This window comes from Mastigoproctus giganteus, chromosome 8, assembly GCF_048544385.1.
Source record: "Mastigoproctus giganteus isolate SK-2022 chromosome 8, ASM4854438v1, whole genome shotgun sequence".
Classification (NCBI taxonomy): domain Eukaryota; kingdom Metazoa; phylum Arthropoda; class Arachnida; order Uropygi; family Thelyphonidae; genus Mastigoproctus; species Mastigoproctus giganteus.
Window position 1 is genome coordinate 147,328,136 of NC_143582.1, and position 22,961 is coordinate 147,351,096.

At 35.6% G+C, this 22,961-nt stretch overlaps 1 protein-coding gene across 1 annotated transcript in view; it reads left to right on the forward strand.

The window, feature by feature from the left end:
• Nucleotides 1-380: 380 nt before the first annotated feature.
• Nucleotides 381-22,961, forward strand: part of Arl2 (ADP ribosylation factor-like 2) — a 116,929-nt gene continuing 94,348 nt past the window's right edge. The window contains exon 1 of the mRNA XM_090379809.1: nt 381-540. Coding sequence (XP_090235935.1) covers nt 476-540 — 65 coding nt within the window. The 5' untranslated portion in view covers nt 381-475. The remainder of the gene's footprint in view (nt 541-22,961) is intronic.

Sequence of the window (22,961 nt, forward strand, 5' to 3'; positions counted from 1 at the left end):
CTTTGCATCGTTTGCCACTGTAAGTATTAATATTAACTTAATATCATTAAACACACAGCATTTGTTCAAATTTACTGGGCTCATCAGGAATGATCGTCACTCCTGGATCGCCATTTGTAAGAGACGCAGCGCTGCCATAAATTATAGAAAAGAGGAATTAGAAGGGAAAGACGGACTGAGTGAGGATGTTTGCCTCGGGGAAAAAAAAAATTATAAATCAGTTTTGATCTATGATTTGTGTGTGTGTGTGTGTGTGTGCGTGCGTGTGTGCGCGCGAAGAAATGTTCGGCTATATTTGGGCTATGCAACAATTGAAGGTATGGAATATGGCATAGTGCCGCTAGAGCCAAAATGCATGAAGTAAACAACTTTGAGATCATCAAGGGTTTGTTCTGTCATTTAACGATAGTTGTTATGTAAAATTAGTTATTTTATATAAGTTGAATTATAAAATCCGTAATACGATTAAAGCGAAATGGTACTCTTAAAAATACTAAAAAAGTTGAAACAGAAAGAAAAAGAAGTAAGATTACTTATGCTGTATCCTTTAGTGTATTCCAAATATGGATGTGTATATCTAGCCGGCTTCTGCTCATCATTTGAATCCATGTTGATGAACATATTTCAAACGTGTTAGCCAAATTTATTTATACGCAATATTTTGATTATTGTTTATACGATAATAGTAATCAGAATATTCTGCTTCAACAAAACTTATAAAAATAATTAGGTAGTAAGGTTTGTAAATATAGCTTAAGTATCAGTAATTATTATTATTATTATTATTAGCATCCATATGGTGCAAGGAAGCCTAAGGCTTATGCTACACCAGCCAAAAAAAAAAAATTCTGAATTACCCTGAGAGAGAGAGAAGTAGAAGGAAATCACCAAGGAAGAGAAGAATGATTATGTCCAGCTCAGGACCCTAGGTGTGCCAAGCCCATACTCACCAGATGTGAGCCCCTGGGGTTATTCTGCATTAACGCACTAATTTTTGGAGTAGTTCAGCAGTGAAGCAGGTTGGTAGATCGTATATGCACACAATTTTGCCATTTGATACAAATAGGTGGTGAATCTATTAAATTTGATGGTGGTAGTTAGACCACATCTTGAGTATTGCATACACGTTTATACTCACCTTTTTTGATGTGAACTTGCGTAATGGAGTACAGAGAAGAGTAACAAGATTCGTTTTGAGCAGAAAGGGGATTCGGAGTGAACGTGATTCAAATTCCATAAGATACAATGTTTTAAAAAACAAAAAAACGTGTGTGGTGAGTTGATTAACCTTATAGTAAAAATTAACCTTATAATGTGACAGCCTTGTTTACGTAAAACAAGGGGTTACTCCTAGCCATCACTCATGCTTCATACCGTCATCTTTTAGTTAGTATTAGTTGTGACAAGTGATGCAAAAAAGCAAGTTTATGCAGCATCAGTCAATAAAAATCACAAGTCACCTCACCATCCACTCCAGTAGTTTGTCTAGTTCTTCCTTGAATTTATTCAACCTACTCGCTTGTACAACGACAGCAGCAGATGGCAGTTTGTTCCATCAATCGCATACTCACTAGCTGAAGGCAATTTCCACACTTCTTCTCTGTGACCAGCCTTCATTTGAAATTTATGCCACTCCCTCGTGTGTAAAGTTGCTACCTCTCTGGGTTTTGACTTATTTTTTCTGGGCTCCGGGTTTAGTTATTTCTCTGGATTTGAAAATTTTATTACATAATGTAAAATTATTCAAAATTTTGATATTGAAAACTTTGCTTGCCACTTTTTTAAATATAAATCACTTAAATATTCATATATTGGCAAATTCTGCGACCTCAACCAGGGAATCCCCTATGTAGAACTTCCAGTATGATTTGACCATGCCCAAGTTCTACAGTTCCATGTCACTGCACCACTATTATTTTTCTAATCAGTTTTCCAAAAACTATCTACTATGAATTCTTCATTTAAGAAAAGTATCTGTAATTGCAGTGTCATTTACAATACCACCAGAATTGCATGTAAGGCATTATCATTCGATGTTCAAAATTTAATTTTAAAAAAAATTATAACCAAATATACTGAGTTCTTGTGATTAATTAAAACAGGTTTTATTAATATGATTAATATCTATAATAAGTGTCATTAGCAAGATATTTTTATCTTTTGTACTGTGATTTCATGTGTATATTTTAACATTTTTGATCATAAAAAATAGATACCTGTTTTTTATTAACCCCCGTGCTCTAATAGAAGAACTGAGCAGTTGGCAACTCTACATGTCTATTCTGAGCAAGAGGAAGAATTCTGTCAGTATCTAGCTTTACTTAATCCATTCAAAGCTGTAAATACCTCCATCATATTCCTCTGGAGAGTAGATACTCACAGGTGTCTAGTGTCCAGATGCTGAAATTCATAGAACTGAAGTCTTTCTTGGTATTAGCACCTTTTACTCCCTTACCAATCTCATTGCCCTTTTCTGCACTATTCCAGTTATATATCCTTCCAAAAATGAGGACTTGTATACAGCACCCAAGATGCAGCCTAACTTGCCGTGTACAATGGGATCACATCCTTATCCCTGCTATTAAACTTCCTATATATCATTGACAGAATTCCATGAGCTGTCCTGACTGCTTCACTGCTCAGTGAACTATCCTGAATAATGTACCACACAGTTGGTACATTAATCTAGGTACTTTGCCTTGATTGCCAATGTTAAACTTCAGTTGCTATTTCTCAGCCCATCTGGCTGAAGACAAATTTCCGTACATCTATCCTGTAACCATCTTTCCTCAAATTTAAATTTTATAGATCTTGTTGCAGTGACATTCCTTGATTACTATCATTAACTACTCTGCCAACCTTTGTATCACTTGCAAACTTGATTTCTGTAAATAGTCAATGTGCATTTAGTTTTTAAGTAGTGAGTATATTGAATAATTGCTATTTTGAAATGTCCATCAAGAAGAGGACAATGACCACAACACAGTGCATTGTAGGTGGTCATTCTCATTCTGAAAAGAACTTGTAATCAATCTGTGCATTTGTTATTAATGAGTATTGAAAAAGATATATTTTGTCAGTTTTTACTTTCATTAATAAAGACAATAATGAATGATTTTTTGTATAATACAGTGTATCAGCATTCATTTTATTCCCCTTGATGTTGGCACCTGTTTGTGATGATGGGAATAGCACCAGTGATGCTACTATTCCCTCAGAGTAGCATTACTAGGATCCATTGCCCACAGTCTAGTTTCCAGGCTAACATCATAGGAATCTGTTGTGTTTGCCATGCTCTTCAACCGACAAAAACTCAGAAAGGGGAAATCCTGCCGGTTGAGGGGCTCAGGTTCAGCCCACCACTTTGGCCCCTGCTTTGACAAGAGAGTGCTTTTGGATGACTTGGCCAGTATCGGTTAATGTGTTAATATCATACCCCTACCCTCCAAACACCAAGCAAACCCCTACCCTCATGGTCCAAGGGACAGAATTCAGGCTGGAAACAGTTCAGGTATATTGTTGTGGGAACAAAGTACTTGACTTACCTGATTGTGATTTTATGTAGTGAATGCAAAATCAGCTTTCTGTGGTGAGGTGAAGCAGTTTAATATCTCCTAGTGAGAAAGACTTGTCCTCTAATCAAGACCAATATACTCAAAATCAGCTTTAGTGCGGGCAGCATCGCAACTCAATCTGACACATTTTCCAGTCAATTCCACTTTGAGTTATATAATTATTGATTAATTTAATTTAAATTGTTCTCAGCTGTTGTTCTCGTTGGTAGGGGTTTACAAAACAAAAAATCTTCACTGATGGTGTCCTTAAAATCAATATATATACCTTACCTTACATACGTCACAAAGCACATTTAATTGGCATATCTGTTATGTCTGTACTTTCATCCACTTGTAAAAATAAAAAAAAAATGACAGCTTTGAATGCACTTTATGAGAGTTTCTTCAATATTATTTGCCATTTCCCCAATTCTATGCTTCACCGTATTACTTGATAAGGAGAGTAAATGCAGCTGATTTTCTTTCTTTTTATAAAGGTGAGATTAATTACTTTTGGTGCGGAAAGTATTAACTTTTCACTAATAGTATGAGGCTATCCTGTCCCGGCTATTAGTTTTGCAACCTCATATGAAGCCATAAGAAGACTTCATATGAAGTCTTCGTTGAAACATCTCATGAATACTGTCTTTACAAAACTTTTCATAGATGAATTATATTCATTTTTCTTATTAATGAAAAATTCCTTTGGCTTACTTGAGTATTCTGGATGCACACAATCTAAGTGCTGTTTCACTTTCTACGGTTTCATGTATTCAACAACGTTCAAAACAAATAATGCACAATGGCATGTAGTTATCGCAGATAAAATCAAATTTTAAATTATCTTCATAATACTGCCATGTCTAAGAGGTTTTGGATGTCTTTTCCATGCTGTCAGTCTGCCCCTTGCCAGTGGGTTTATTAATATTATTTCTGTTATCTCTACTTGTATTAGGCTGCACATCACTTGACTTGTTAGGTGGACATTTCTTCAGCCACTTATCCATATTAAAAATGACAGAATGTTTATATAAATATTTATTTTTAAAAATGTGTAATACTATGTATTACACAATTTATCGCTTCAGAGGCGACAGCAACGAAAAGGAATAAGACAACAATAGTCACTTGTCAGGTTCTCGCTGACTGTTGATGACTGCGGCATGGTTCACAAGTTAGAGATGGCACACGCTACAGAGTAGTAACTATCTTACTACCATCTATCTCTGTGCCACAGAGATAGATGGTTACTGGATGACCATCTATCTCAGTCTGTCACCTCAGACGCAAGATGTATGCATGTGTGCTAATTACATGGCATAATAAAATTGATGAGTATATCAACCACTGTTTTTTTTTTTTTTTAAGAGCAGAGTCATCTGGAGGCATCATAGATATAAATTTAATAAATTATAAAAGCATTATATTTATTTTCAGTATAACTGGGTATTTGGTATTTTATTATATTTTCATTTTTTCAGGAAATTTTCTTATTAGTATTAGTAGTAATGGCCGCATGGTGCAAGAAAGCCTATGGCTTATACTGCACCAGCCAAAAAAAAAAAAAAAAAAAAATCCAAACAAAACAATGATAAAAACAAAAAAAAAAAAAAATTAATAATAATAATTAATAAAAATTAAAAAAAAGGAAATTAAACCTATCATCCTATGCGCTTCCCTTACCCGCCGGTACTATCCAGATGACCTTTGAATTTCCCCAAACTGTCGGCCTCTACCCCCATGAAGGCAACTTATTCCAGTAATTTATAACTTGCTGGCTAAAATAAAACTCCTGCAGTCCAATCTAAACATCCCCCCCCCCCCCGTAACTTGAATTTATGTCCCCTAGTTCTAGCATCATTTATAATCTTGAAAATTTCGTCCTCATTCATTTTACTGATGCCTCTCAGAGCCTTAAACACCTCAATCAAATCTCCTCTAAGGTGCCTAGTTTCCAAACTCTGCAACCCACATATTCGAAGTCTTTCTTCATAAGGACGCCCTTTTGCCGATCTCACCTGGCGAGTTACCCGTCTTTGCACCCTTTCAAGAAGCTCGATGTCTTTCTTTAGGTGCGGTCCATACTTGAACACAGTATTCCAAGTGTGGTCTAACATAAGCCTTATATAATGGGATTATCACGTCCCTATCTCTACTTGCAAAAGTTCGATAGATCATCGATAGGACACCATGGGCCTTCCTTGCAACCTGTTTACAATGCTCGGAGAATTTCATGTCTGACCGTATCGTAACACCCAAGTCCCTTTCCTGCAGTACTGGGTTTAGTTGAACTCCACCAAGTGAATAAGTTATTTTGGGATTACTGTTTCCCAGGTGTAATACCTTACACTTTGTTGGATTAAAGCATAGCTGCCATTTTTCTGACCATTCCTGAAGTCTATCTAGGTCTCTCTGAAGAAGCTCAGCTTGACAGTGATCATTAACTACTCTACCAATTTTAACATCATCTGCAAATTTAGACATCACGCCCTCTATCCCTTCATCAATGTCGTTTATGAAAATTAAAAACAACAGTGGTCCTAATACTGATCCTTGGGGAACCCCACTTCTTACATCAACCCCCATCTGAGGAATAGCCATTTATCACAACCCTCTGCCTCCTGCCCTGAAGCCATCCTTCTATGCATCTAAGGATTTTCCCAGTGATTCCAACCTGTTCCAACATATAAAGCAACCGCTGATGTGGGACTGAGTCAAAAGCTTTGCTGAAATCTAAATAAACAATGTCGAAATTATTCCCTAAATCCAGCTCATGAGTGACCCTTTTGAAATAGTGAACCAGATTTGTTAAACATGATTTTCCCTTTACAAAACCATGCTGAGTATCCTTGAGAATTTCAATTCGATCCAAATGATCCTGAATTCCACCCTTGATCACACCCTTGTCACATGGAGTGCATGGGTCTATTACACTGTGTGCTAACAGCACAAAAATTCTGCACCCAATGGTAGAAGTGCTAGGCCAAAGAGTGCCCGCAATCCTGTTCCTGGGGCATCCACTCCTGGAAGCCTGCAAAATAAATAAATAAATAATAATAAAAATAAAAAAATAAAATAATAATAATAAAATAAAAAAAAATAATAAGAAATATAATAAAAAATGAAATAAATAAAAATTAATATAAAAATAAATAAATAATAATAAATAAATATATATAAATAAATAATAATAAATAAATATATATAAATAAATAAATTATAAAAAATAAAATAAATAACAAAAAAATAAAATAAATAATGAGAAAAAAATTAATAAATAAAATAAATAACAAAAAAAAATTTTCAAACCTTCATGAGCAAAATCCTGCATCAGCTGCCTTCACCAGTGCCAGCAAAAAAAAAGAAGAAAAAAAAGAAAAAAGTAAGTTTGTTGCCGATAGAGTACAGAAACTGTAGAACAAGTTCACAGTTGGTGCACAATACTGGAAAAAAAATATATAAATAAATAAATAAAGTAATAATAATAATAATAATAAAAAATAAAAAAATGTGCAGGGGAGGGAGAGTTATAGAATGTGCCCCCCCCCAGCACACATTTAAATAATAATAATAAATATACAGTTAATTAGCTAACATCAGTTATTATAGGAATTTGCTTTCTTTTTGTAAAAGTCTTTCTACAAAATTCTTGTAAGGCCAAAAAGTAATCTGCAGTTAACATTAACGAAGTTTCAGACTCTCTACCAAAATTTGGTATCAAAGACTTAATGTACATCTATACTCTTCATAAATGGAACAGTCATATAGTACATGATCCCATGTTTCCAGCATACCACAAATACAGTATGGTTGTTCTATTAGACCCAGTTGGAATAACTTATTTTTTAATTATCCATGACCTATGATTACATAGGAAGTCTGCATGTAGGGATAAAACCACCCTTTTGATGAATTGTTGAAATTATAGCTTACTTTTTGAATAAACAAATACATTGTATTAATTACTTGCCAGTGATCCACTAATTTCTTAATATTTTTCTTTTCCTTTTTGATTCCCACAGATATTATTAGCAATGCCCATAAAAGAAATCTGTTTACCTTTACACATAAAATAACAGAACGCTCTAAAAGTTACTACTAAATCTAATGGAAGAGTCCCTGAATTACTTGTAGGGCATTAGTTGACACTGTTTTACGCACCCACAAGATAGTTAACAACATAATTCTCTGTACGGATAATAACTTCTGTCGAAATTTAACAACCCCTACCTGAGCATACCAGACAGATGCCACATAAGTCACTATAGGGATAAACATCATTTTATAATAAAGAGTAAGAGTTCTTTTATTCAAACCCCAATCTTTCTTAGTAATTCTCACAATGGAGGCTGTATATTTTTTAATTTTATTACTCAGATAATCCAAATGCAGTGTAAACAATAATTTGTCATCTAAAATTACCCCTAAATATTTAACACAGGAAACTAATGGTGTTTGTTTATTATTAATTACTAAACGAGGAGGCCTATTATAGTCTAATCTTCTTTTCAGTAACATCATAACTGTTTTGTTTGAAGATATTTGAAGTTTATTCGTTGAAGCCCAGTATGCAAGATCATCAGTAATAAGTTCCACCCTACCTCAATGACACGCCTAGTCTTACCTGTCACACACAATACTAAATAATCTGTGTTATCTACCTTATGGCAATTAGAAAACTCCCTTCGCAACCACTGATTGAGGACCAGGTTCCAAAATACTAGTTCCAAAACTGACCCTTGTGGACATCCTCGATTAATATCCCTTTTAAAAGTAAGGTGTTGCAATCTTACAATAATTTTCCTTCTAGTAAAATAACTCTTTATAGTTAAGTATAATGACATAGGGCTTGATACTTTTCTTAAAGAAGAGAAGACGCTTTGATGCCAAACTGTATAAAATGCCTCCTGAAAATCAATAAAGAGGGCTAATACATATTTATTGTCAGAATTTAAATTATAAGTAATCAAATCTTGAATAGCATCCTCAGTTGAACAATTTCTTTTAAAACCATACTGATACAGAAAAGCCAATTTCATTTTCTGAAACAAATCTTCCAACCTTAACAACATTAATCTCTCAAATATTTTGCCTAAGTTAGCCAATAAAAATATCAGTCTATATCCATGAGGGTCAGTCATTAGTTTACTAGGCTTTTGTAACAACTTAAGCAGGGCAACCTTCCATAAACCTGGAAAAGTCCCCTCTATTAAATATTTATTAAACATATTGACCAAAACCTCAGTAAAAAGATCTACTAGTTTAATAATACAATTGTTTTCAACCATGTCTGTTCCTGGTGTTTTATTTACATTAATTTTTGAACAAACATTTTGGACCTCTCTGATATTGAATAAATCAGTCTGGGGGGGGGTCCTTGATATTCATTATTAGCATTAGCATTAGTAGAGGCATATGATTCAAGAAAGCAAGCTTATTCAGCATCAGCCAAAAAAAAAAAAAAAAAAACGCAACCACTACTCCCATTTCACCCCTCCGTTTGTTCGAAATACCTGTCCAGCTGAGCCTTAAATTTGTTTAGGCTATCAACTTCAACAACAAGTGATGGAAGTCTATTCCACAAACCAACTGCCCGCTGGCTAAAGGCAAATTCCCGCACACTATCCGACATCCGTCCTTCCTCAATTTGAATTTATGCCCTCTCAGGTGATTATTCTGAGCAAGAGGAAGAATCCCATCGGCATTGAGCGTGCTCAAGCCATTCAAAGCCTTATACATCTCTATCAGATCACCTCGCCGATGCCTAGTCTCCAGACTCTGTAATTTGCAAAACTTTAGCCTTTCTTCGTAAGAGCAACCCTTTGTTCCATTCACTAATCTTGTTGCCCTTCTCTGTACTCGTTCCAGCAGCTCTACATCCTTCTTGAAATGAGGCCTCCAGACCTGTATACAGTACTCAAGGTGTGGCCTGACCAATGCCTTATACAAGAGAATAATCACATCCCTGTCCCTGCTAGAAAAATTCCTGTATATCATTGACAAGACACCATGAGCTACTCTTGCAGCTCGTCTGCACTGCTCAGAGAACTTCATATCTGCCTGCACAGTTACCCCCAGGTCCTTTTCATTCTCTACCACTGTCAGCGTAGTACCTGCTGACAGTGGTAGAGAATGAAATTATTGCTGCTCTGTGTCATCAACACAGCTATCAGTTAAAAATATTTTATTAGTAATTGCAGTAACAGTAAAATATCAATCAGTAGATTTAGTATTATCAGAATAGACAATACTAATTAAATTATTAACATTTAACTGATTTCTTAAATAAAAGACCCCATTGATTCTTATTTCCCACAGTAAATACCAAATCCTTCCATGCTTTTAATTTATGTTCATAAATGCCTTCTGATATGCTTTCCTTTTAATCTTATATAACTCCCTGTAAATCAAAGCATGATTGTTACTCCAACCCCCATATTTCTCTGATAAATTTTCCTAGTATAAAAACCTCTTTCCTTAGCCTGGAAAGTTGCACAGACCACCAAGGCACATTATAAACACTCTCTCTCTTCCTTTTAACAGCATATTGCAAAGCATTAAGTAATGTAGATGGAAAATAAAAAGCATATTCATTAGTATTCACAGAGTTTAAATTTAATCTCACCTCATCTGTAAAATTTGCAACCAAGACTTGTATGAATTTATCCCAATTAATTTTTTTATAATTAAACCTTTTAGAATCATATTTTATCTTTTCTTTTACCTGACCATCAGCTACACTTAAAAAAAAATACAGTTGCTCTATGGTCACTATTTGTTAAATTAATCACCACATCCCCAAAACATATTCTTCTGTTCAGGTGTTGAGACACCAAGGTTATGTCTATGTTAGAAGTACCATGTGTATTATCGAAAGTGTATGATTTATATGGTTCATTTAAAATATTTAAATTGTGACATAAAATAAATTCTTCTAATTGAATTCCTCTATGATCAACACTATCACTGTACCAAAGCCTTTACTTTGTGTTAGAATCCATTGTCAGGATAATATTACTACCAGCTACAAATTCCATTAACCTTTCTAAAGATTGAACAGAACAATCAGTGTCCATGGAGTGGGGGGGGAGCAGTACAGGGATACCAAATAAAAAGATGCAGTCTTAGTTGAGATATGGACACATGTAGCAAGCTGACTACATAAGCTAGAAATAACAGTAACATTCAAACATTTGTTAAAAACCAAATAGCAGTTTGAGGTTTAACTTCCTTAGTATGCATGATGTTTGCTGTTATAGGGAATCCAGTTACTTTAAAAGAATCAGCAAAAGTAGCAACATAGGTTTCCTGTAAACACAAAATATAATTTCTTTCAGTCATTTTCTAGCCTTTTGGCCATTAAGTTGCACTATTCCCAAAATATTATCAGTAATATCGTTTAGGAAAATATTATTCATGACAAATACGCGTACTGGCAACCTCTAAAGCTTTGATATATACTCAGGGCACTTCATATCTCTAATCGAATGTTCAAAGTTCCTACCTCTCCTTTTACAATTAATACATTTAGCTAGTGAATCCTTACACTGGCAATCATTATACACATGACCACTTGGGGCACAATGCCCACATATTACACTTTTATGAGTACAGTGTGAAGCTGCATGGCTGAAGCCAAGGCATTTAAAACACTTTGTTACAATTACAAAATTCCTAAATTTATACGATGAAAAACCAATAAATATCCTATTGTTATTAAACACATACTTATACAGCTGAGGTGTTAAATTTATATCCCAATTAGAAAGCCTCTGTTTGGACCCAGTACTAAATCTAAATGCCACCCCATCAGCTACATCCTGTTCAGTAAAACCATATTCCTTTAAATTCTTAAAATACAAACCACTTATGAATTCTTCTCTTATCAGTTCCTTAGGTAAATCGTAAACTAATATAGAAGGGTTAGAAAGCCTGACCTTGTTATGTTTTAACCCTCTGCCTATTAAATGTTCAGAATCTAAAATTCTCTCTAAATCTTCAGTATTCTCAGTCTCAATTAATACTCCCTTTTTCCTAATCATTCTTAATTTCTAATTTATGACATCCTTAAAATCCTGTTTTAATGATTGCACAACTGCATTCTTTACATCCTGACTAGTAGAGAACTGAGTATCATCTTCAGGATGCTAAATAAGAGTATTTTTCAGCTTAGATTATGACAAATCGTTTTCTCCTGCAAATTTCCACTGTTTACTGACCCCTTTTGCTTAACATCTTCAATATTAACTTCTTGTTGCTCACCTAACCTTACATCATAGGTTGACCCCTAAATATATCATCAAATAAATTAGCACACAGTTGAAGCTCATCTATCCTAACATTTAGAGGCTCATTATCAATAAGCAATGCTGTAGTGATAATCTCCATATCTACCCGTTTGTCAAGTATAAAATTTGAAGCAGTTGTAGTTACTTTATTAGTTTCATTGGTGATATAATCAACAACAGTTTTCTTTAGTTTTGTAATTATTATATATTATTATTTACTTCTCCATATCCATTATGGATATGGAGAAGTAATGCTCATGTATATTATTTACTATAATATACATGCTCTTTGCTCATGTATATTATTTACTATAATGTCACTTTCTTTTTTGAAGTGTTGGTCATTTCCATTTTTTTTTCTTTTATTTGTACACAATTATTACTTAAGTAAAATTAAATGCAACCAGGCATCATATCTATATATAATAATCTATATAATATTGGTGTAAATACACCATAGACAACTCTTAAACAAAAAACTACATTAGTAGTGTGAAGGGCATTGTTTTATCTGTATCTCATATTGTGCTCTTCCTTCACGAGTTGCTGTATATTGCACTATCTCGAATAAGTAATGATTCACTAAAAGAATTGTTACTTATAAGTAACAATTCTTACTAATAAGTAACAATAGTCTTCTCTTTTAGTGAAGCTTTAAATATTCGAGATAGTGCAATATACGGCAACTCGTTGTGAAGGAAGAGCACAATATGAGATATAGATAAAATGATGCCCTTCACACTACTAACCTAACAAAGTTTTTTGTTTAAGAGTTGTCTATGGTGTTTTTATCACGTACACCTTCTGGCATCTCTCATACCGTGGGATTATCTTCAACTAGATTGTCATGTCTGCAATACCTGGGTACCTGCCCACCCACTGATGAAAGGCCAACAAGCCTTGAAATGGTCACCAGGGGAGCCTGATATTCTCGGAGTTTCCGAGAATAGGTAACAATAGTCTTCTCTACTGGGGAAGCATTGCCTATTTGAGGAATTTATGAGTTTTTGAGTGGTGTGAGTTGGAGTTACTATCCCTTTCATTCTTCTATACCGTTTCTTTTCTTCTTCCACTCCTACTATAACTTTCTCTCTACTTTTTGCTTTTCTAAGTCTAATAGGGACAAGTGGATAGTAGAGTTATTATCCCACACATATACAAACAAACCTTGAAACAGTACCATCTGGGTGGTGGTGCCCACTGAGAATAAGTAACAATAGTCTTCTCTTTTAGTGAAGCATTACTTATTCGAGGTAGTGCAATATATGGCAACTCGTGAAGGAAGAGCACAATATGAGATACAGGTAAAATGATGCCCTTCACACTTCTAACATAGTTTTTTGTTTAAGAGTTGTCTATGGTGTGTTTACAGCAATATTATATACACAATTGTTACATATATATACAATACTTACAAATAGATATATATACAATTTAATATACATTAACATTCTCGTTACACATATATAAGATACTATATTATATTTGACCTTCTGGCATTGTGTATGTGTATCCCAGAATCAGGGGTGGTTCCTAGGCAAAAACCCAAATCCACCTAGATCATCTGTTTTGGTGTAGAACCTCTACAAAGCTAGCCTAAAAACATGTGTGAGGTATTATACCACTGCCAATACAAGGCAGCTGCTGCCTGGTGCCCTTCTCTAGGCCCGAGTTTACGTTATCTGTTTGTGCTGAATGCACAAGTCCCGCACCCACTGGATGTAGTGCAATACCAGTGGGTGCCGACAAGTGAATTACTAGTGGAGAACTTCCACAAATTATCCTCACTACCACCGAGAAACAGTAATTATTATATTAAACAGATATATACAACACTTGCTTTAAATATACTCAGTCTCTGAATTCTTGGGAACTAGGAAAACAATATATAATTAAATTACATACAATGGACAATTAACAACACTGTCTAGTCTGTCCGCTAGAACTTTCAAACCTGCCAACAAGCACAATGAAATAGCTACTAAATGTTTCTCATAAACCTTGTGTTTCACAGAAACCAAACTTTACAATAACAATTGGCATAAATCAACACAATAACAATCCACAAAAAAGTCAACACAATAATAGTTGACATAAATCAACAGAATAACAATTCACATAAATCTTCTGTTTACACATAAACCTTTTATCTTTTGGTCTTTTGTGAAGTCAATTCCCAGGAGAAGCTTAAGTTCTTAGCAGAGTCCACAACATGAAAACTGTTCTTGAGAAGGTTTGCAAAGAAGTAAAGTTATTATGGTCTTCAACTAAGATATTTACATTGTTCTCCAGTAAGTTTGGAACCGCAGACATTAAATCTGCTCTAGGTTGAGAGTACAATGGACAGTTCAGAAGTACACGAATCCACGTGACCTCCAGAATTTCAACCGAAATTCTGGAAGTCACAACCATAAAACAATAAAAACAATTAGCAGTCACACCTGTTTATTGGGCTTTTCTGTTAGTGAAATCTATCATAAACGGACAGTAAACTCGATCTTACTGAATTTGCGATAATACCGACAGCTGGAATTCTGTGGGTTATTATGGTGAAATGTGTTTACACTTCCATGAAATCTTCAATCATATAAAAAAATTAATTTTCAGAATTTTCTCTTCATTCCTATTTTTAAAGCTTTGTAACTTGTTACTCCATTCTCACTTGTGCATATTGTGTTACTTGCAATTTGTGTGTGTGCTGTGTTCTTTGTTATTGATTGCTTATTTTTTTACTGTTTTAAATTTTAACCCCCACCCACAAATGTCAGTGAACAGAAATGTCAACTAGTTTGTATGTACTTATTACGTATTAATTATTCCGGTTTTCACCTATATTCTTCTGATTTTCACCTATTATTTAATTTTTTAATTGGTAAGGTAATAAAGGGTAAATTTGTGCTTAATATATCTTTGCTTTTATAGCCTGTGGATAATATTCCTTCTATTTTTGCTAATTAGAATCGCTGTTTAATAGAATTAAAATTCAATTCACAAACGTGATCACAATGACCGGCGCTTACTGCACATCATATAGTGAACGGTACTTTACTATGCTACCTATCAAATCACATGATTCCATCATAACGTGATTTGATTGTACAGTGAACCAATTGTAAAGAGGGGGAATACATTATATTTTTAACTATTTACATGAAACTTCGGATAATTGGGGCAGCCGCTTAATCGGGCCAAAATGCATTAGTCCCGATGTGTCCCAAATAACCAGAATGGACTGTATTAGGAAATGTAAGTTTATACATTTGGTTCTAGTTTATTAGTAGTGGCAAATGGTCCAAGAAAGCAAGCTTATACAACACCAGCCAAAAAAAAAAAAAAAAAAACCCTTCTCATATCACCTGCCCATCTCCTCTAACAGTTTCTCTAGTTCTTCCTTGAATTTATTAAAACTGTCTACTTTTACAACACCAGATAAAAGTTTGTTTTAACAGTCAAGCCTCTAGCCGTAGACAAGTTTTTTTTACATTTATTCTGAAACCATCCTTCCTCAATTTGAATTTATGTCCCCCTCATGCAATAGCCTGCATAAGAGAAAGGATTCCATCAGCATTGAGGAACTTACTCAATCCATTCAGAGCCTTAAACACCTCAGTCAGATCTTCTAACAAGTGTTGTCTCCAGATGCTGCGGTGTGGAGCCTTTCTTGGTAAGAGCACCCTTTTTATTCTTTTCACCAATCTCATTGCCCTTCTGTGCACCACTTCCGGAAGCTCCATATCCTTCCTGAAATAAATCTCTCCAGACTTGTATGCAGTACTGAAGATGCACCTTAAACATTGCCTTATACAATGAGATAATCAGCTGCTTCTCCCTACTAGCAAACTTCCTCTATATCATTGACAAAACCTGACCAGTTGTTGCAGCCGGTCTACACTACTCAGAGAATGCCATATCCCACTGCACAATTATACCCTGGTCTTTTTCATTTTCCACCACTCCGAGTACAGTACCATACAGTTGGTACATTAATCTGTGATTACTACTACCCATATGTAGTATAGTATGTTACATTTATCATTGTTAAACTTCAGTTTTATTGCCATTTCTCAGCTTATCTGCTTAATTTTTCTAGACCTTGTTGCCTTTGGGATACCTTGATTATGTCATTAACCGCTATGCCAACCTTATATCATCTGCAAACTTAGACATCAAGTCTGATGTATACCTTCATCAATATCATTAATAAATGTGGAAAACAATGGGCACAGCACAACCATGGGGTGCTATGCAAATTCACAAAGAGCAGTGTCCACTGATAACCACACTGACTGCTCCCACTCAAACATCCCTTTATCCATAGCAGTAACTTGCCCTTAATGCCACCACTCCAATTTGTACAGCAGTCTTTTATGTGCAACACTATCAAAAGCTTTTCTGAAATCCAAGTATATGATATCAAAGTTATTTTTTGCATCTAGTTCCTTGGTTTCTGCATCATATTGGTCATTCAATCAAATTGGTCAGACAAGATCATCTCTTAGAAAATTCATGCTGTGATTACAGTATAATTGCAGTCCTTTCTAGATGGTTCTGCATTATTTCTTTAACTGGTGACTCCATAATTTTCTTTGGAAAAGAGATGTTAAGCTAACAGGTCTGTAATTATTCATGACCCCCTTCGATCCTCCTTTGTGAAATCAGGATGCTCTCGCACATCCCCAGTGTACATCAATCAGAAATTTTGCACAGATACAATAAGAGGGAGTAAATGATGAGAACCCTGGCAATTAATTTGGCCCTGGATGGACTCTTTTTTTTTTTTTTTTTTTTTTTTTATGAAAACCCCAAACACGAGAGGTATTAGAACCTATAGTACTTAGTACCATGCTTAGTATGTCTTATTAACCTACAACCCGGAGGTTGAAGGTTGAGAAGACGAGAGAAGATATTTGTTGACATTAGACTTTGAACTTCTGTAGATTGTAATTTTCAGGAAATACGTATGAAGGAAGGTTGTTCCAGAACACAGCAGTTGAATGAATAAACGAGGAAGATGAAAAGTTGGTCCTGTGACTTTGAAGTCGAACAGTAAATAGCTGTTGGCTGGTGGCGGCCAGCCAACAGCTATTTACTGTTCTGTACAGTACAGCTTATGTACAGTTATGTACATAAGCTGTACATACATAAACTATACATAACTGTACATAGTTATGTACAGCTATTTGAAAGAGAGAATGAGAATTATAGAAGCCATTTCAGAAGAACAGTGCCTATGATAGTATCTCTAGAAAAGGCATGCAGCAGAAGCAGTATGTCAATGAGACAGCGAGTGGAGAGACTCTTTAGAGATGAGTCATTAATTAACCTAACTGCCCTCTTCTGAATGGAATCTAGAAGCCAGAGAGAGGTTTTGGGGACACTGCCCCAGATGTGGGCACAGTATTCCATGGTAGGGCAGATTTGTGATTTATACAGGGCAACTGTTTGGAAGAAAAGTAACGGCAAGTGCAAAAGAAAAAAACCAAGTTTTTTAGATGCAGAGGAAGCAATGTTTGTAATAATGTGCTTGTGCCTAGAGAGATTAGACGTAAGGGTAATCACCAAAAGAGATATATCAACTTGCTTAGAAATCGGAGTGTCACCAAAGATAAGCATAGGAGCAGAAGAATCCTTTTTTGCAAGATATAAGACAAGACTTGGATTTAGAAGGATTGAAATCAGCTAAGTTGTCTTTGCCCCACTAGAGAATTATCTGGGGATCGGCATTTAAGGAATTGGTAGCGGATATTCTAGAAGTTGAAGCTGTTTAAGCAGGGCAAGGTTTCTCAAAATGGAAAGTGGAATGCAATGTGCTATCATTGGCAAAACTACAGATAGGATTTCCAGTCAATGAAAGAAGGTCATTAATATACAAGAGGAAAAGAGTGGGGGAAAGAACTGAACCTTGGGGGGCACAAGGATTAGTGAAGTTAGAAGACAAAGAGCCATCTACCATCATCCTCAGTGAGCGATCAGAGAGAAAACTGGATAACCAATTACAAAAAACAGTTGGCAAACTAAGATGGAAGCTTGTTAAGAAGACCTTTATGCCAAACACGATCAAAAGCCTTTGAGATGTCAAGAGCAACTGCTTGTGTTTCACCGAACTTTTCCATTGAATTTGTCCATAAATGGGTAACATGAGCCAGAATATCACCAGTGGATTGACACTGATGGAATCCATACTGGCGATCGTTGATCAGATGGAAGGTTTCTAGGTAATTTAAGAGTTGGTGGTTAATTGATTTCTCCATTACTTCAGAAAGATTAGAAGTAATTCTAATGGTATGATAATTGGATGGGAGAGATTTGTCACCCTTTTTAGGAACTGGCTGGATATGAGCAAATATCGAAGCAGGAGGAAAAACACCTTTGAAATAAGAAAGTGAAAAAAGGTAGCAAAGAACAGGAGTATGTTCAGAAGCACAGGTTTTGAGAACAAGTGGAGAAATACCATCAGGACCTGGAGCTTTCTTAGCATCAAGATTCGTCAAAGTCCTTCTGACTTCCTTTTGACGGAAGACCACAGGAGGCATTGAATGGATCGTGTTGGGAATGGTGGGAGGTGTTTACCAAGATCATTAATACATGAGTTGGAAGAAAAATGGCATGCTAGCAGGTCAGCTTTATCCTTGGCTGAAGTGACAACAGAACCATCTGGTTTTGACAGAGGTGGGAGCAGAGATGGGCAAATGTTGCGGCCAATAGCTTTGGCAAGAGACCAGAATGCTCGGCTACCATTAGGTTCAAGAAGCAAGTTTTCTACTCTTAACCTGTTCAAAATCTAGTTTGGACTGATTAATAACTGCTTTACAATTGTTGCGAGCTTTGGTGTAGACAGAAAATAAAACTGAAGAATTGGAAACGAGCCAATTACGATATGCAGTATTCTTCTCTTCAACAGCCTTAGCACATTTATTGGAAAACCAAGGTCTAGATAAAGGATGAGATTTTAAAGTGGAGTATGGGATAAAGGATTCCATTCCTACAAGAATAATTTCACTGACACGATCTGAGCAAACGTTGACATCAGAAGTTTTGAAACAGTAATCTGACCAAGGAAAAGAAGGAAAGAAATTATAGAGGTCATCCCATTTTGCATTCTCGTAATGCCAAACAATAAGAGGTTGGGAATAGCCATGAGATAAAGGTTCCATTGGAGAAGAGACAATCACCAAGTTGTGATCTGTGGTTCCTAAAGGACCACTCACTTTGACCGCGTACTTAGAAGGGTTGTTTGTGAGAAAAAGATGAAGCGTGTTGGCTGTATGGTTAGGATTGTCCGGTATTCTTGTAGGTAAATGAACAATCTGGTCATTAGTAATTGCAAAAGCCTCAGTATCTCGACCAGCTAGGTCGGCATGACTAGAAAATGGAAGCCAGCTGGAGTTGTGAACATTAAAATCGCCAAGGAAAATTACCTCACTGTTAGGAAAGTTGGACTGGAGAAAGTCAAGTTGCAAAGAGAGGAAGTCAAAGAGCTCCAAGTGATTAGTGGAGTTGGGAGAACGGTAGAGACAGCAGATGAATTTGACAGACTGAGGTAGAGAGATTTTAAGCCAGAGAAGAACGAAAAGAGGAGATTCCAAATTACCAAGTCTCTGACAGGGAATATCGGAACGGACATATGCACAAGTACCACCTTAGAGGTGAAAGGAATCATACAGCGAATAATTTGGGCAACTGAGATGAGCAGTAGTTGAATCAACTGATAACTGAGATTCTGTTAGAAAATGTAGATGGGGTATGGCAGACTGAAAGTGGAAATGGACATCATTGAGATTAGAATTGAGACTATGTATATTTGTGAAATGAACTAGGAAGTATTTTGGAGGTTTAGATCTTCTCGCAGATAAGCTTACTCTATTAGTTTGACAATTCATGATGTATTCAATAGTAGGAAAAAGTGGGAGAAATGTGTATGAAGTAATGAAATTTTTGGATATGGCATACACATCGTAAGAATATACCCAGATCTTTGGCATAACGTGGCCTCAACAATGCCCCCCATGTTCACACAATACTCGGACTCCCTCCAGTAACTATCTGGCAGAGTAGAGGTAGCAAGATTATACACTAGCTGATCTGGAAGCCTCCTAAAGAGTTACCAATAAATCAGGTCCGGTGTATTAACTAGCAGCCGGCCTGCGAACACCATTTTTGAGCTGTACCCTCGAAATGTAAGGAAGATTGGATCTCGCCATGATGTCCACATGCTGCATGATCGAAGAGATGGGGAAGGGTTGACCGGAACTTAGCTCTGAAGACTAAACATGGATTCCACCACTTCACTGTGCAAGGCTCATGTGAAACAATTTTTCACAGCATAGTCTGTCCTTGTAAACCGAAGAGAGTTTTTACAAGGATAGGATCTTAAATAGAAGGGGGAGGCAACGAAGACAGTGTTAGGTTGGTTGGAAACTGCTAAAAACAGATGCACGTATACTAGCGTGTACACCAATGCTAGGACTGCAGTAAATAAATTTGATGAATTTGAAATACTGGTTAAGTAAAATATAAAATCAAAGCAAGTGCTTCCAGTTGATATGGATGGCCAGTGTAATAGTGAGTCAATTTGTTGTGACATAAGCACTGGGAAAACAAAAATGAGAGTAGCAATTTTGTTATAGGCATAATGACTGTGATGAGTATAATGAACACATACACAGACAAATAGAGGGCTAGTAAATCAGAATCATATAATGGAAGATTTTAATTTTAATGGAACTTGTGGGTTGGTCACTCACACATTAGCAGGACTTTTGTGGATTTATTGGATGACTGTTTTCTGAATCAGTATGTTAGAGACAACAAGAGAAAGCAATACTCTGTCTGATTATCAGCGCATCTTTTCATGCATTAAGAATCTGCATGAAAAGTTGCAGCTGATAATCAGACTGAGATTATTGCTTTCTCTTGTGTTAGCTGTGTGATCACTAGATTGCAGTGATCACACAGATGATCATGTATTGATGTGGCATTTACTAAAAAAGATATAACTACCATCAGGGTTAAAGAGAAGGGAAGGGCTTTTGCATTCCTAAAGGTCACTATGCTTATTATTTATTATTATTATCATCATTAGCCATATGGTGCAAGGAAGCCTGAAGCTTATGTTGCACCAGCCAAAAAAAAAAATTTCTGAATTACCCTAATAAGAGAGAGAGAGAGAGTTAGAAGTAGAAAGGAATCATCAAGAGAGAGAAGAATGATGATATCCAGCTCAGGACCCTGGGTGTGCCGAGCCCATACTCACCAGATGTGATCCCCTGGGGTTCACTTGTCTCAGACAAATTTAAAATTCTATTCAGTGAGATCAACTGATGATGTTACCAAAAGTAATTCTAAATGGAAGCATTCATTGATGTAATTGTAGAAGCTACTAGACTTTTTATGCCAACTAAGAAATAGTGTTTATGGTTTAACCTAAATGGATGTCAGATGAATTAGAGACTCGTGGAAGAGAAGAAAAATTTATGAGATGCATATGAACTGTCACTTGATAAAGAAGCATATGGTAGATATGAACTAGTCTGCAATCAAGTCACAAAGGTGGCTAAGCAAGCCAAGGCAAATCATGAGAAGTCTTTTGCAAAGAATGCAAAGAAAAATAGCAAAGACTTCTTTATCTATGTGTAAACACTAGGGGGAAGGAGAAGACTTGCATTGGGCTAGTAGATTGAATGGTTTTACTGTTGATGACCTTACTCAGGTTACTAATAACCAGAATAGATATTTTGTATTAGGTTCACACTGAAGGAAATTTTAGGAATAAGAATGCCAGAGGTTTATCAAACTGTAACAGAGAGGTAAAGTTTTGTAATAACTGAGAAGAAAGTGTAAGAGAAATTACTCTTGAAGTTAAAAGTAAACAAGGCACCTGTAGCTGATCAGTTCGAACAATTATATTAAGAGAAGCAGCAAAAGAGTTAGGCTGGTTTTGGTCATAATTGTGAGAGCATACTTGGAATATTCCCACAGTTGCTTTTCTTATAATAAGCACTCACGTAATCCTAATAGTGTTAATTGATTTAATTATTGCCATTTTCCCCACTTTTTTTTTTTTTTTTTTTGACCTGAAAGACAAGCATTAGTAAAATCTTGAATTTCGCCGATATTAAGTTGAGGTATTGAGGTAACCATCTAACTATAGCTCTTCAATAAATTAACTTAATTTGTAATGTACAGTATAAGAATGCTTTCTTGTTAGTTTATTCTCTTACAGTGATAAATTGCATATTTCCACCTTTCATGTAATTACCAAAAATGGTTTGAGTTGAAATGGCAAAAAATTAGGTGCTAAAATGTTTAACCAGAATTTACAGTTAACATAAAGGGCAGAAGTCCTGATACATGGGAGCATAAATGTTTTAATTTGTTATTTAGCATTTAATCTTACTAGTGTTTATACAATGTGTGTTTGTGTGCTAATGTTTTTTTTTTTTTTATAATAAGAAGTTAGAATATTCCACTTCCCATTACTGAGCATTATTGTTAGGAATTTCAGCTGAAAACTGTATTGCAATTGAACACAAGCATCATCAGTTTTCAATCTATTGCAGGATGAAGGCCTCTCCAACAACTTTCCAGTTCCTTCTGTTTTGTGCAATGGCCATCCATTTACTGACCATGAACTCTTGAATTTCATCTGTCCATCTCCGTAGTTGTCTTTCTGGGTTTTTTAGCTCCTCTTGGGTACCGTTCTGTTATTTTCTTAGCCCACTGTCATCATGTCTCTGAGCTATGTGTCCTGCCCAAGTCCATTTCAGTTCTTTAATTTTGAAAAGAATACCCTTTACTTGAGTGTGCTGCCTAATCCATGCATTTCTCTTCTTATCCAACAGTCTGATTCCTAATATAATTCATTCCGTTCTTCACTGTGTAATTTTTAGCTTCTCTTCCATTCTTTTGGTGAGTGCCCATTGGTTCATTATTTTACATTTCAAACAAATTGGGATATTGCCCCTCATGACTATATGTGACTATATTTCCTGAATGCTGTCCATCTGAAATTTATTCTTCTCTTCTTGACTTCCAGCCATTTATCATTATTACAGCTAATGACTTGTCCAAGATAAGTACAGTATATGAATCCACCTTTTCAAGTTCTGCTCCTTCAATG